At 33.5% G+C, this 13,926-nt stretch overlaps 1 protein-coding gene across 4 annotated transcripts in view; it reads left to right on the top strand.

The window, feature by feature from the left end:
- Positions 1 to 13,926, top strand: part of LOC128987009 (ribonuclease H2 subunit A) — a 44,678-nt gene that overhangs the window by 21,753 nt on the left and 8,999 nt on the right. For all 4 annotated transcript variants that reach the window (XM_054407692.1, XM_054407931.1, XM_054407855.1 and 1 more), the window contains one exon: positions 7,248 to 7,437. In XM_054407692.1, coding sequence (XP_054263667.1) covers positions 7,248 to 7,437 — 190 coding nt within the window. The remainder of the gene's footprint in view (positions 1 to 7,247; positions 7,438 to 13,926) is intronic.

The raw sequence follows: 13,926 nt of genomic DNA, 5'->3' as shown, positions 1-13,926 counted from the left end.
AAGATGCAAGTTTTAAAAAAAACACCCTGTATATATATATATATATACTAGGTGAAACCCGTCAAAATTGACGGTTACGTTCAAGGCTTACGCTGATTCATCTAACTGCGATAAATTGAGTGAAATTATACATATTTAGCATTGTTTAAAGATTAATAAGTGTAAAAACAATAATGATATTAATTGCGTTAGTTACCAAATGGTTGATCATGGTTGACTTGACATCCCCATGTCAAGGAACTCCAGCTTTAACAGTAAGTTTTTTATTTAACTAGCTGTAACCCGCGGGCTTTGCCCCGTTTAACTTCTTAATTTTCAAGATGATCTCGTTCGCATGGCTCAATCACGTCCTGGTTGAAGTTCGTTCGCTACGCTCACTCACCTTTAGGTTGGGGCTCGTTCGCTGCGCTCACTTGCCTTCAGGTTAGCTCGTTCGCTACGCTCACTTGCCTTCAGGTTAGCTCGTTCGCTACGCTAACTTGCCTCCAGGTTGAAGTTCGTTCGCTACGCTCACTCACCTTTTGGTTGCAAATTAGCTGTTGTCATATATGTAAAAGAAATAATAGTGCTGCACCCTGTTGGTAATCCTTGTAACTTTAATGCTATTGAACATCATAGAACAGAACCAACTTGTTTAATTGAAACAGCTGTTAAGATTCATTAATTCCATTTCTCATAAGGCTAACATGGGAAACTCCAGAGCCACTGGGGCGGAGCCGATTGGACGGATCACGAAATTGATGGTGTATAAACCTATTCCATGAAATTCTACACGTATGTACCAAGTTTCGTGACAATCGGTTCAGCGGTGTCTGAGTTTATCACTGCCAAACAAATAAATATATATATATATATATATATATATATACAAACATCCTCTTTTATACTTATAGATGATATTAAGATCCCTCCACAGATTTGTTTACATTTTGGTCATGTGAATAATACTTTTTAATAAAACAGCTGTTAATTTTAAAATTGTATTTTAAACAACACACATTTATTTGGAGTTACTGAATTGTCCAAAAGAAGTATTTGCAATGTTATTTTATGATTTTAAGATGGATTTTCTTCTGTATCATGTCATGTGTTGTAATATAAAGTTCCATTACGCAATCAGTAGAAAATCCTTTTATCACAATAACTCCTACAATGGTTTCTTATTGAACTATCTTATATCTATTTTACAGGTTGGTTTCTGCCTTTTTCACCCCTTTTCCCTACATTTTATCATATTATTCTAGACAGATCATCATTTATGTTGGGATGCCTCTCGGACTGCTATTTTATTTCAATGCTTTGTCACTTTTTGTATATATATTTAAATAACAGGGAGGCTAATAATATGTGTTTATTAATTAATAGCTTGGCATACAACAAATTTGCCAAGTTTGATCAAAATATATCCATAAACAAGCAAATTACAACAGTTAACAATCTATTTGTCGTAAGAATAACAAGGAAGTTTCTCCGTAACTAAAGGGTACTAAACACTTTAGGATAATAAATTATTTGTTTTGTTAAGCTTTTTAAAATGGTCTAGAGAGAAATTAGGAAATTTTGTGTTTTGTTTTCAAAAAAATTGAAAACTCCTTTTTACCACATTACATTCTTCTATATGATTTTTCTTGCAAGGTTAAAATGACTCTAATTAATTTTGATACAATTTTCTTCTTTAAATTTACGGTATACCATATTATTACCATAGCCATTATGTTCTACCGCTTCACCTAAACAATAGAGAAAAATAAATGATTAAAAGTTTGCAAAATATCACAAATTATTCATGAAATTAAAAACATAAATACTGTATAACTGTTAACAATACTACTTTGACAGTTCTCGTATCACAGTTTTGTTGCTGCTTGCTGTTATCATAAATGCAAAACAAATAATAGTGCTGCACCCTGTTGGTAAATCGTATACTTTTTAATGCTTTTGCATATCATAGAAACAACTTTTTTAGTTGAAACAGCTGACTAAATTCTTTAATTCCCTTTAAATATGAATACTCATAAGGTTAACATGGGAAACTGCAGATCCACTGGGGCGGAGCCCGAAAGGATTTTTGAGAAAAGAATATGCCTATATGTTAATCGGGAATGTAACCTATAATTATGCCAAATTTCAGCCCAATCCGTCCAGTCGTTAATGCGTGATTGAACTTCAAACAAACAATCAAACAAACACACAAACTTTCACATTTATAATATTAGTAAGATAATACCCCCGCCGCAGCAAACCTGCAGACTAAGCGGATTTCCATTTTCCTGATTTGATTTTCAATTAAATCTATTTAAATAACATTGGGTTTAACGAGTACCTAGATTTGCTGCCTACAGGGTAATAAAGTGTGTTTTTTAGTAAAATATTAATAGCTTAGTATAAAATAAATAGATTGTCCAAGTTTGATCCAAATATATGCATAAATAAGCAAACTACAACAGTTTACTTTTTCTCCATAAGAATAACATGGGAATTTTTAATTTACAATTTTCTCCGTAACCAATAACCATGCAAAAACACTTCAATATACTGAATTATTTGTTTTTTTAAGGTCTTCAAAATGGTCTAGAGAAAATTTGGGAAATTTTATGTTTTGAGGACCCGTCAAAAATGAGAAAAACCAATTTTTACCCTATAAATCTCCCCATAAAACCCTGTTCCCATGGTCCGATCATGCTGGCTCGCGAACTCGTTCGAATAAACGTAGGTTTACACCTTTGTACCAAATTTCATCGAAATCGGATAATTTTTGCTCGAGTTATTGTGCTAACGGACACACACACATATACAGGGTGAGTTTCTACTTAGCGTGTTAACTTCGCCAGTAGGTTCTACTCACTTAAAAGAAACAAAAAAGGTCCAATAAACCCATGTCCGGTTTTCAACCGTTTGGCTGTAATAGCGGATTTTGTGTTTTTCTTATTTTATTAGACTTTGCTCCACAATTTATGTAATAAAAACTTAACCCATTACTTTAGTGAGTTATAGTTAAAATCATTGGAAAGAATATTAAATTTGCTATAAATTAAAGGTTTCATTCAACAATTATACCATTACATAGTCCACGTTATATCCAAAATAAAGTAAAAATGTCATTAAATTAATTAACTACGAAAATGTTCATGAGCCCACTTTGATACATAAACCTGCATTTATGCAATGTTGAAATGCATAAAAAACTTGGTCATTTAATAATCTTTCAAATGATATGCTATTCAATACTATTATTGATATAAACCAGTGAGAAATTACAAATAAACTACAATAAAACACGGTTTACAGATTTTGTTTTTGCACAGGTTTACTGTTGATAATAATTACTGTATACTCCATGTTGTATTTTATTGAACAATCTGAAAAGATTTGTACATTATTTTAACTGTTAAATATTTATTAAAATTATCTGAATTAATAAAATGTATAAACTCAAGGTATTTCACATTTTCAAAGATGTAGTGTGTTTGATTCTTAAATGCTGTATAATTAGTTTTACCTTGTGCTTGATTAAGTCAGCTTTTATTGATTTGTCATCAATAGCTAGATAACTCAGCTGCTTAAACATACCTTGTTGAGTAATTTGGTGTTTTAACTTTATATTTCCAAGTCAATTTAGAGTTTTTCAACATTTATTAAACTACTAGCTGTGTGCCCGTTCTACGCACGGGGATCTTATCATAGTCAGTTAAAACCTTCTTATATAAAGCACAGCAGTTGGTTTGCATACTTTCAGATATGCTGACAAAACTATTCCTTCGCAAATACAGTATCTGACAGTTTCAAGCCAAAACTAATGCTTCGCAATTAAATGTCACCCGGATCTTGTTGGTCCATATGTTATATCCAATGATGAAACTAAATAAACGGTATCAGCATTCTGACACATACTTTCTCCCATAAGTTTGTCAACAACATTTATCATGTGTAAGCGGTGAGAGTAAATATACGGAAATGGGATTTGTACAATTTTGTTCAGAATTTAAAGGACTATAACATAATGGTTAAAAGTATTTAAGGTACTACCTCAACCTCTTAATTTAACACTTTATTCGGGTTGACATTTTCATTATCAAGGCGCTCTTGTCCTTTCCGTGAAACATTGAGAAACAAGGACATTAATGCGTTACCATCATACATACACACAAAAATACCGAACTTAATTAGGGAATCTACTACGCTTTAAGCATAAAAAGGTACATATAAAATTAGTACTTGAAATCTTTGTTAATGCCATAAAATTTGATCATAACAATTTATATTTGCTTGGACCGGAGATGACTCGAAATTCTGTCGTAATGCTATCTGAATCGGTTTGCTATATGAAATGAAGTACAGTAGGCCTACTATAGACGATTTAGATTGGTAATTTGTAATAAAAATTACCAAAATAGGCCACGAACTATTGATACATAAACAACGTTCAAAGTGTTTGAACAATTCATGATGGTTTGCTGAATAAATGTTTTACTAAAATGCGTTATAGTTTTCTTAGCATAACATTTTGGAATCCAGACAGAAAAAGCAAAAATTATACAGTTAAGACATCAATTAAATTGAATAGGCCTACGCCTGTAATAAATAAGGTGCAACACCAACGATAACTAATTTGTAAATTACTGTGATGTGTTGGTACGTAAAAATGATTCTTGCTGCTACTAAAGGTTAAAAGGAAAAGAACCAGTACCGTACCAAAAACCAACGTTTACAGTTAAGAACTGTAGTACAGCCGACCAATTATATGCGTTAATCAAGGTTATTGATCTCTTGGTTTTGGATTTTCTCGTAAAAAGTTATCGGCAATCAAAGTTATTTCCCATTAATTGCTTTATTTGTACACAACTCTTAATGTAAACTTATCGGTGTCAGTTTGAAAAAAACCTTATACAACATAACTTTCTGTTATTTAATAGATTAGGTATTCTCTAAACAATGGTTGCTGGTATATATATTAACATTATAAGGAAATGTGACAAAAATCACACAACGTTGGGTTTTTGGACGTTTATAATTTTATTTCTTAAGTACCTAGGTAGGCCGTGTATTCTATGGGAAAGTACCGGTATCAAGGATCGTTGTCGAAATGGTTGTTATAAATAATTGGGTAAGCATACGTACCACACGTACCCAAGAGAAGGGCTATGGGCCTATTGGCTGTATGGTCCAGCGATTGCATCACACGGTGAGTAGGAACTATTGACTTTATATAGTCAATGGTAGGAACAGAAAGTGACACATTGGAAAATCGAGTTCAGCATCATCCGTAAACCTCTGTTACAATCACCCACTGCAGTTGTAATTTTTTGCTTTACACTTTACACAACCGCCATTGAAGAGTCGTCAATGAGTGGAACATTGTTTCTAAGCTATTGGCGACGGTCATTAGTAAATTTAAGTTTCCCAGCCGTATACAACACTGATTCAATGTCTTCTTTCTGGTTATCAAAACTCCAAAACAATTTTATACACATATTTCTGGTTCCTGACCTGGATGATGCCTAGTTATTTAATTTACGGTTACACTATATTATTCCACTTGTGATTAATTAAATCCTTTATGTAATAAAAACGTTTTTAATCTCACTTGGATGGGATTTGCCTTCAAAACGTGATCGGAAATGGTTGTGGTGTTTGTAAACAACATTTGTAAACATTTCAATGACAGCTAGAAAAAATAATCTTGATCCGAACAGCTGTTTGTTGTTTCATAGATGATTATGTGATACAAATTGGAAGAAAACTTGACAAAAATCGCACAAAACTGCATTTTTGAACGGCCGTAATTTTAATTACAAAGTAGTGAGACCATATTTTAATGGCTAAAGACACTCTCGCCAATCCAGTGAATACATTAAAATGACTTGGGTCTTGATAGGTACTCTCGTTTTCCTGGAGAAGATTGCGTAAAATGCCATCTTGAGTGTGTCAGACAGACAGACAGACAGACAGACAGACAGAAATTTAGATGAGACTTGTTTCGGCTTCTTTAATGTATAAAACGTAAAAATAACCTAAAAATGTATGATTCTGAGCAATGTACAGACAAAACTCTAATTTTATTTATATGGATGGAGCCTTTTACCAATCAAGAGTATGCCAACATGATGAATACACTAATTATTATTAACAGTACAAACTGTGTCAAAACAAAATCTGTAGACCGTGTTTTATTGTAGTTTATTAGTAATTTCTCACTGGTTTATATCAATAATAGTATTGAATAGCAAATCATCAAATTATCGTAATTAGTTAATTTAATGACATTTTTACTTTATTTTGGATATAACGTGGACTATGTAATGGTATAATTCTTGAATGAAACCTTTGATTTATAGCAAATTTAATATTCTTTCCAATGATTTTAACTATAACTCTCTAAAGCAATTGGTTAAGTTTTTATTACATAAATTGTGGAGCAAAGTCTAATAAAATAAGAAAAACACAAAATCCCCTATTACAGCCAAACGGTTGAAAACCGGACATGGGTTTATATGAACTTTTTTGTTCCTTTTAGTGAGTAGAGCCTACTGGCGAAGTTAACACGGTTAGCAGAAACTCACCCTGTATATATATATATATATATATGAATTTGAACGGATGGTGTTTTTGGCTTCTAGGGACATCAAAATGAAAAAGTAAATCGGTCCCGGGACTAAGTCTTACCATGAGACCTACGGTAATAGCTTATTCCCTATAGGGAAATTCGCTAAAAGCACACATGTTAACACAAATTCTAATTCATGAATGTTTTCATAACGTAAGCAATAGAAAAATATATGATAGTGATAGTAAAAATAATTATAAATGAAATATTGTACAGTCTTAGAGAAGTCCTAACAAAGGTCCTAGTCCTAAGTATATTTTGTATAATATTCTAGTTAATTTGAAACAGAAGGCCATCTGTATTGTAAACATAAGTAATATATGAAACTAAATTGTGGAATGAAGTTAATTAACACTTAGGAACTCAGTGAACAGAACAACAATGTCTTGCTGATCAAATACAGTTCTTCTATAATTATTGCTAGGCATATAAAAATTTTCTTAACTTACCGTAACTTTAAACAGGTGAGGCACGAGCTTAGTCTGTTGATACTGTATGGTAGTTGATTTTACATTAAATTAAACAATGTACATTCAATTGATTTTGTGTGTTAAACATCCAAAATAATATTGTGTTTTCTTTGCTATGCATAAATATATGTAGATACATGTTTATATGTCTTTTATATTTTGTGGGGTTTCAGGAAAAATTATCAAAAATATTTCCACATTTGAAAATAACAGTGGCAAAGAAAGCGGATTCCCTCTACCCGATTGTGAGTGCAGCCAGTATATGTGCTAAAGTAACAAGAGACATTGCTGTTCAGAATTGGGTGTTTGAAGAAAAAATTGATCTGCCTGAAGGTCTAGCGTGGGGTAGTGGATATCCCGGAGGTAATCCACTAATTATGTCCAAATGTATAAAAGTATATTTTATATTTCTATTATTAGGACCTTATTAGGACTCTAATAGGAATAATTTTTATACCGTTTAAAAGATAAGATTCTAAACTTGCATTTTGTTACATAATCACAAGGGATCACTGTACAATTGAGCACTTAAGTAAAAAAATTTCAAGCAAAGTCAGTTGCACCATGTACGCGTCACAAAACTGCCAATACACGGTATGTTTCAAAAAATCATAACAAGGGATATTTTTTGTCTACAAGATTTATGGCACCACTGCAATAAGGAAGAAATTATCAATATTATGGTGTAAAAATCATTTTGATATGATTACATATGATCTCACAAAAAAAAAAAAATCAATAATTTTTTATATGTTCGTGAATTGGTAGAGCAACTATAATAGTTTCAGTTGTAAAACATATATTCCCTGAAATATATAACTATCCATTTATTATTCGTAAGTCCATGAAATTGTGTGCATTGTGGTATTTCATTGTATTAGATTGCACCACTAGTGCTGATGGTATCAGCTGATATTTTTTGTGAATATTTGTCTGACGTAACTAACCTCATTCTCTGTTGACCAACAACTTACAAGGCGAGTTTTGGTGTGATTTTGTTTTAAATTTGTAAATTTTAAATTTAAATTATTATTTATATTATTCATTGTGCCTCGACTGAAATGTGACATTACTTTTAGAAACTTGGGACACTATTTTTAGCCTGTTTTTGTGAACTTTATTGACTGTGATTTATTCGTTGCTAACCACAAATTTTGTGAGTGTGACATTAACTTTACCACTTTGAATCATATTTATTATTTTTTAAATTTGTAAATATTTAGTTTGGAAACTGTTTACTGTGCATAGACTTACTAAATTTTAGGTTTAGGACATTGCATTTTGCCCGTTTTTGAAACGTTTGTCATAGTGAACAAATGATTTCATCGCCACATGAAAAAGTATTTTATATTAAACACTATAAAATAGTTATTAGCGAATTTCCCTATAGGGGAGGGGGAGTATTATCGAATTTCCCTATAGGGAAGTATTAGTGAATTTCCCTATAGGGAAGTATTAGCGAATTTCCCTATAGGGAAGTATTAGCGAATTTCCCTATAGGGAAGAAGTTATTACCGTAGGTCTCATGGTAAGACCTAGGCCAGGGACTGATTTACTTTTTCATTTTGATGTCCCCAGAGGCCAAAAACACCATTCGTTCAAATTTATATATATGTATATATATATCTATATATAGGCTAGATATATATATATATATATGTCCGTCTGGACGATAACTTGAGTAATTTTTGTCAGATTTTGATGAAATTTGGTTTGAAGGTGTAAGGCGGGATAAACTTGAATGACTTCTCGAACCAGTATGATCGGACCATGGCAACAGGTCCATGGCAATGGGGTAAAAATTGGTTTTTCTCATTTTTGACACTCAAAACAAAAAAATTCCCAATTTCTCTATATACCTTCTTAAAGAGCTTAAAAAACAAATAATTAAGCATATCAAAGTATTTTTGTACGGCTATTGGTTACGGAGAAAACTAAAAAAAATTTTAAATTTAAAATTCCCATGTCATTCTTATGGATAATTATTGTAAAATGTTGTAGTTAATAATATTACTCCAATATTCTCCCTATTAGTTTATGGATATATTTTGTATTTTGATAACACTTGGCAAATTTATTGATTTTATTCTAAGCTATAATTATGTTATTTAAAAACACTTTAGTTTCCTTGTAGCAGCAAACCTAGGTACTCGTTATAAAAATTTATTGATTGAAATCAATTCAGGCAAATGGAAATTCGCTTAGACGGCAGGTTTGCTGCGGCGGGGGTATTTTATTTTTATTTTTGCCTTTATAACTACATACATTCTTGCAGGTTAATAAGTTTACTTCCATTTTATTAAGTTGCTATTTGGGTTTTATGTGTTTGAAAAATAATATACATACATTTTCAAAAAACAAATAAATATTTAAAGTCATAAAGATTTATAGTAATTATCATTTTGTTTGCTGCGGCGGGGGTATTTTATTTTTATTTTTGCCTTTATAACTACATACATTCTTGCAGGTTAATAAGTTTACTTCCATTTTATTAAGTTGCTATTTGGGTTTTATGTGTTTGAAAAATAATATACATACATTTTCAAAAAACAAATAAATATTTAAAGTCATAAAGATTTATAGTAATTATCATTTTCTATGAACATCTCTTCATGAACATTTGATCTCCAATGTTAATTAATTGCTGTGCCGGAAATTCACCAGAAATTTTTGAATTTTTTCCGTCACCAGTTTTTTGGGTCATAAGAGAACTTAATCAATGATGAGAGTTTTCTCTAAAACATTCTTATAGTGCGAGAACACCAGTTTCTGAGATTTTATTTTGCTTGTGTGGTAGAACTGGGAGCATCGGCAATGACAACCCGAAAATTGACAACGTTATAGGAAATCAAGTGGAAGTTTATTTGTTTGAGATATTTAATATTACTTTGTTTTAGAATTTAAGGCGTATTGGAAATCATGTTGGTGGACGATATTAATTTTGTGTTACTTTTTCCAGTCGTTTGACTATGATTAAATCCGTTACTGTTGTTTAAGTTTCGGTTTTGGTTTCAGTCGTTAGTTGAGTCGGCGTCCCGGTTTCTTTTTCTCTTGCCTCGCCATCTTGCAGTGAAGAATCATGTCGTTTTGTCACTCTAGAACTTTTACCAAAGTCTTTTGAATTTTCTTTACTTAAATATGTTTGAGTGATATCATTTTAAATTTCATGTTTGACTGACTCACCCACAACCCCATTATAATGGTAAGTTGAATTTGTATTAACTACTAATTAAGATCTCAAAACTGACTCAGAGAAAAATGCTGATTAGTTCGTTTCGCCGGTAGGAAGTTTCATACCTGTTAAAATGTTACACATTTTTTAAGATTCAAAAGTTCTGTTAATCTCATTTTAATCCCTGACTTGTAAAATTTCTTTTCCTTTGTTTAATGAGTATAAAATAAACTGTATCATACCCACTAGCCTAGGCCTACACTTGAATTATTTGGCAGGTATATTTTTGAAAGAAATCTCTGTATTGGTATCTAGTAACGATTAATTATTGTTTATTGCATTGCTGTAACTTTGTCAGACATCCAGGAGGCTCTGTGTTTAAGATAAATTTAATTTCTGGTCTTTTAGTTAGCTGGAAGGATAGGACTAAAGATTGCAGGCTAGGCCTACCAGATCCAATGACTGGTTAACGGCACATGTGTCGATTTGGTTTTGCAGATAAAGGAAAAACACTGTTATTGTTTCACACAAGCATAAATATTTTGGTTTCTATAAATTTTGTAAATTTTAATAAAATAAAAAAATAAAAAAAAATAGTGAGTTATACAACTTAGGCCTATTATGGAAACACTTGTAAAAAAAAGGAAACTTATCTTTGTCAAATCAAATTTGGTTTTAGTAGGCTTTATTTCCAATTGTATGTAGCTATTTTCTTTAAATATAAAAATGTTCTAACATGTAATGTGAACTAAATGAATCTCAAATTTTGAGTGTTAAAGATGTAACGAATATCACTTTCATTTAAAACTTAGACCTATTGTATACAGATTACTATGTATGAAGTTTTTCGTAACAGGGGTTCGACTTCCTGGGACGAACACGCTGAGGTCATCGTAGAACTAACTTGAAGCCGCAGGCCTACTAGCCTAGACACCTGGGTATGGGAAAGCAACACCACTTTAGAGGAACCTCTTGTCTACCCTGTGTTGGAGGGCGAGGACCCTTTTGAGTCTGTCAGACCTGGAGTTTTTCAACGCTAGAGTACATCCATGGGGGACTACCTACTTCTGTCCACCTCGCCAACACACCTCAAAATTGCTCGATACTCAGGTGACTTCTAACCTTTTTGGAAATTATTTTGCTTCAGCGGATGGACTGATCTACAACTTTCAAAGTGAAATCTAAATTAGGCCTAGGCCTATTTGAACTTAAGGGGGTGCACCCATGGACTCAAATTAACTTCATGTATACAACTTTATAAATTTTGGTTATTATTTCTGGCCTAACTTTAACTTGGTGATTTCCAGCGAATTTTTGGTAGAGATTCTTGTAACGTTAAACTGTTTTATCTGTTCTGAATTTTAGCTTTAACTTTAACTCATTTTATATTGAATTTTATTCTCTAAACCCATACTGGGAAGAATTAAAAGATGTTTTGATTAAATTTCACTTAACTTTAACTTTTATAAATTTTTGGCCAAGCTTCAATAGGTTACAGCACAGACTTGGTGTCCCAGGAATTACTGTTTAGATTTATAGTTAGTTTCTTTATTGCAGGTTGTAATTTTATTTAAGTATTTGTATCTTTTAAGAGTTTTGGGCCCAAAATCTCGTCTTGTGTTAAGGTTGGCGAAACAAAGGTTTTAGTTGATAAGTAATTCACATTTTGGCTTTTCAGGTGTATTAATTATTTAGAAATTTGCCTACGCCTTTGTCGTACTTGTAGTAAATTTGTCATTTATGGTTTGAACCAGTTTGTAAAAGGGTATTTGTTTTTCTTTTAATAAATCAGGGTGAGTCAGTTACGATGTGTTATCATTTCCCGGTCCTGCTGACCTGTTTGAGATTGTCCCACCCTTCAGGTGGTACAAATTCTGCGCCACTCTGCTAACAGGTCGAGGAACGGGCTGTGATAAAGTAAATTTTTAAAGTTTTTCCTTTTTGTAGAGGGGTGGAAAGTAAATATGTGCTAGGTAAAAGAAAAGACGCTTTATTTAGTTTGTGGTTAGGTTGTTGTTAAATTAGGGCGAACCAGCATGGCTTTCAATCCGGACCTTTTGTTGAAAGAGGATCTTATTTTTGAGTTAGCGGTGCGTGGACTGGATTTTGAGAAATTAGATGTGAACTCGATGAGGCGTAATTTGCGTCAAGCTTTTTCGGACAATGTTGTTTCTGATGCAAAGAACCTTGACGGTGTTAGTTATTTTAAGGTCACAGATGAGGTGAATCGTTGTTATCGCAGGTACGAAGAGTTTTCTGGTATAGTAGAGGGAATTGATGTAGAAAGTTCACACAGTGCCCTGAAACGATACAAAGCTAGACTTGAACATTTGTTGAGGCGCCTAGGGGTCCTCGTAAGTTTAGGGGAGGGTATGGATGCTAAGGAAAAGAAGGCTGTACAAGGTATGCAATCTCTAACGCCTAACCTTCTTAAGGTAATCGAAGACAGATTGAGAGAATTAGAGAGGATAGAGGCAGCCTCTAATGAACCAACAACGAAGGCTGGGGAAGAAGAAAAGGAGCAGCAGGAATTAAAGATTTTGCAGCCACTGGTGGTACATCCTGAACAGCATAGGCCTATAGAGAATACTGTAGAGGGGGGAAGTCTCGAAAGTCCCCAGAGTAAAACCGAACCTAACCTAAACCAAGCCACATCCCACAGTCTAATAAATTTGAGTTCACCGAACCAGCATTTCAACGCTAGGGAAGAGGTAAACAGAGTAACTAGCCAGGTTAAGGTATCATTGTATAGTAAATTACCCCACCCAATGGATAGATTTTTGAAGGAAATACCGGAGACTGATGGATTGTTTTTGCCTAAACTAATGGATTTCTTAAGGCGAGTTCTCAAAATGAAACAGCAACCGGATGCTACTGACTTGGAACTATTGCACTTAATTTATCCTTTCACCCGAGGACCTCTGGCCGAGAGAACAAAATTAGCCTTAAGCGAGGGGTGGTCTTTCGATAAGTACCATGGGGACATCATTGAATTTTTTATCCCAAACCGGCAATATCAGGGAATGAAACAAGAACTTTTTCATAGGCTCCAACGGAATGGGGAACCACTGCCATGTTACATAGCTGATATAAAAGGATCCGCTGAGCTCTTACGCGTACCAGTGAATGAGGCGGAATTGGTAAATGTTATCCTTGAGGGATTAAACCCGGTCGAAAGGTCCCGCTTTGTATTTTCAACTAGGCCTACCAATCTTCAAGAACTAGACAGATTGTGCATTTACTCTCAGAACCTAGGGTATGCCGATAGACACCGTACCCCGATTCAGAACTTTTCAGGGGGAAAATTTTTGGGACAACGAAGCGCAGTCAATGCTGTCAGAGAATCAACCTCAAAGCCACCAAGTACTACTAGTCAAGAACACTTCCCAAGACAAGATGGTGCACGGGGACCACCTCGATGTTACAACTGCGGTCAAGTCGGACATATTTGGAGGTTTTGTAGGTAAGGTCGTAGTGATCCAAAAAACTAGTTGGCGTGAGGGCGTTTGGCCGGCACGTACCTCAAAACGTTTCACGGCGTCATAAACCCAAGAGAAAGTACAGGCGACAATGGACCAGGGCTAAAACAAACAAGTTGTCAGCTAACATTTCTACAGTTTCTAGGGGTAACTATGGAGTCCCCTGGGTCAGAGTAGATTTTGGAGGATTGTGTGTAAATG

The sequence above is a fragment of the Macrosteles quadrilineatus genome, unplaced genomic scaffold, assembly GCF_028750875.1.
Source record: "Macrosteles quadrilineatus isolate MER2022 unplaced genomic scaffold, UCM_ALF_1.0 Scaffold_1__1_contigs__length_201487025, whole genome shotgun sequence".
In the NCBI taxonomy this organism is placed as follows: domain Eukaryota; kingdom Metazoa; phylum Arthropoda; class Insecta; order Hemiptera; family Cicadellidae; genus Macrosteles; species Macrosteles quadrilineatus.
The sequence above is the reverse complement of the archived record's forward strand: the minus strand, read 5'-3'. Positions and strand labels throughout refer to the sequence as shown.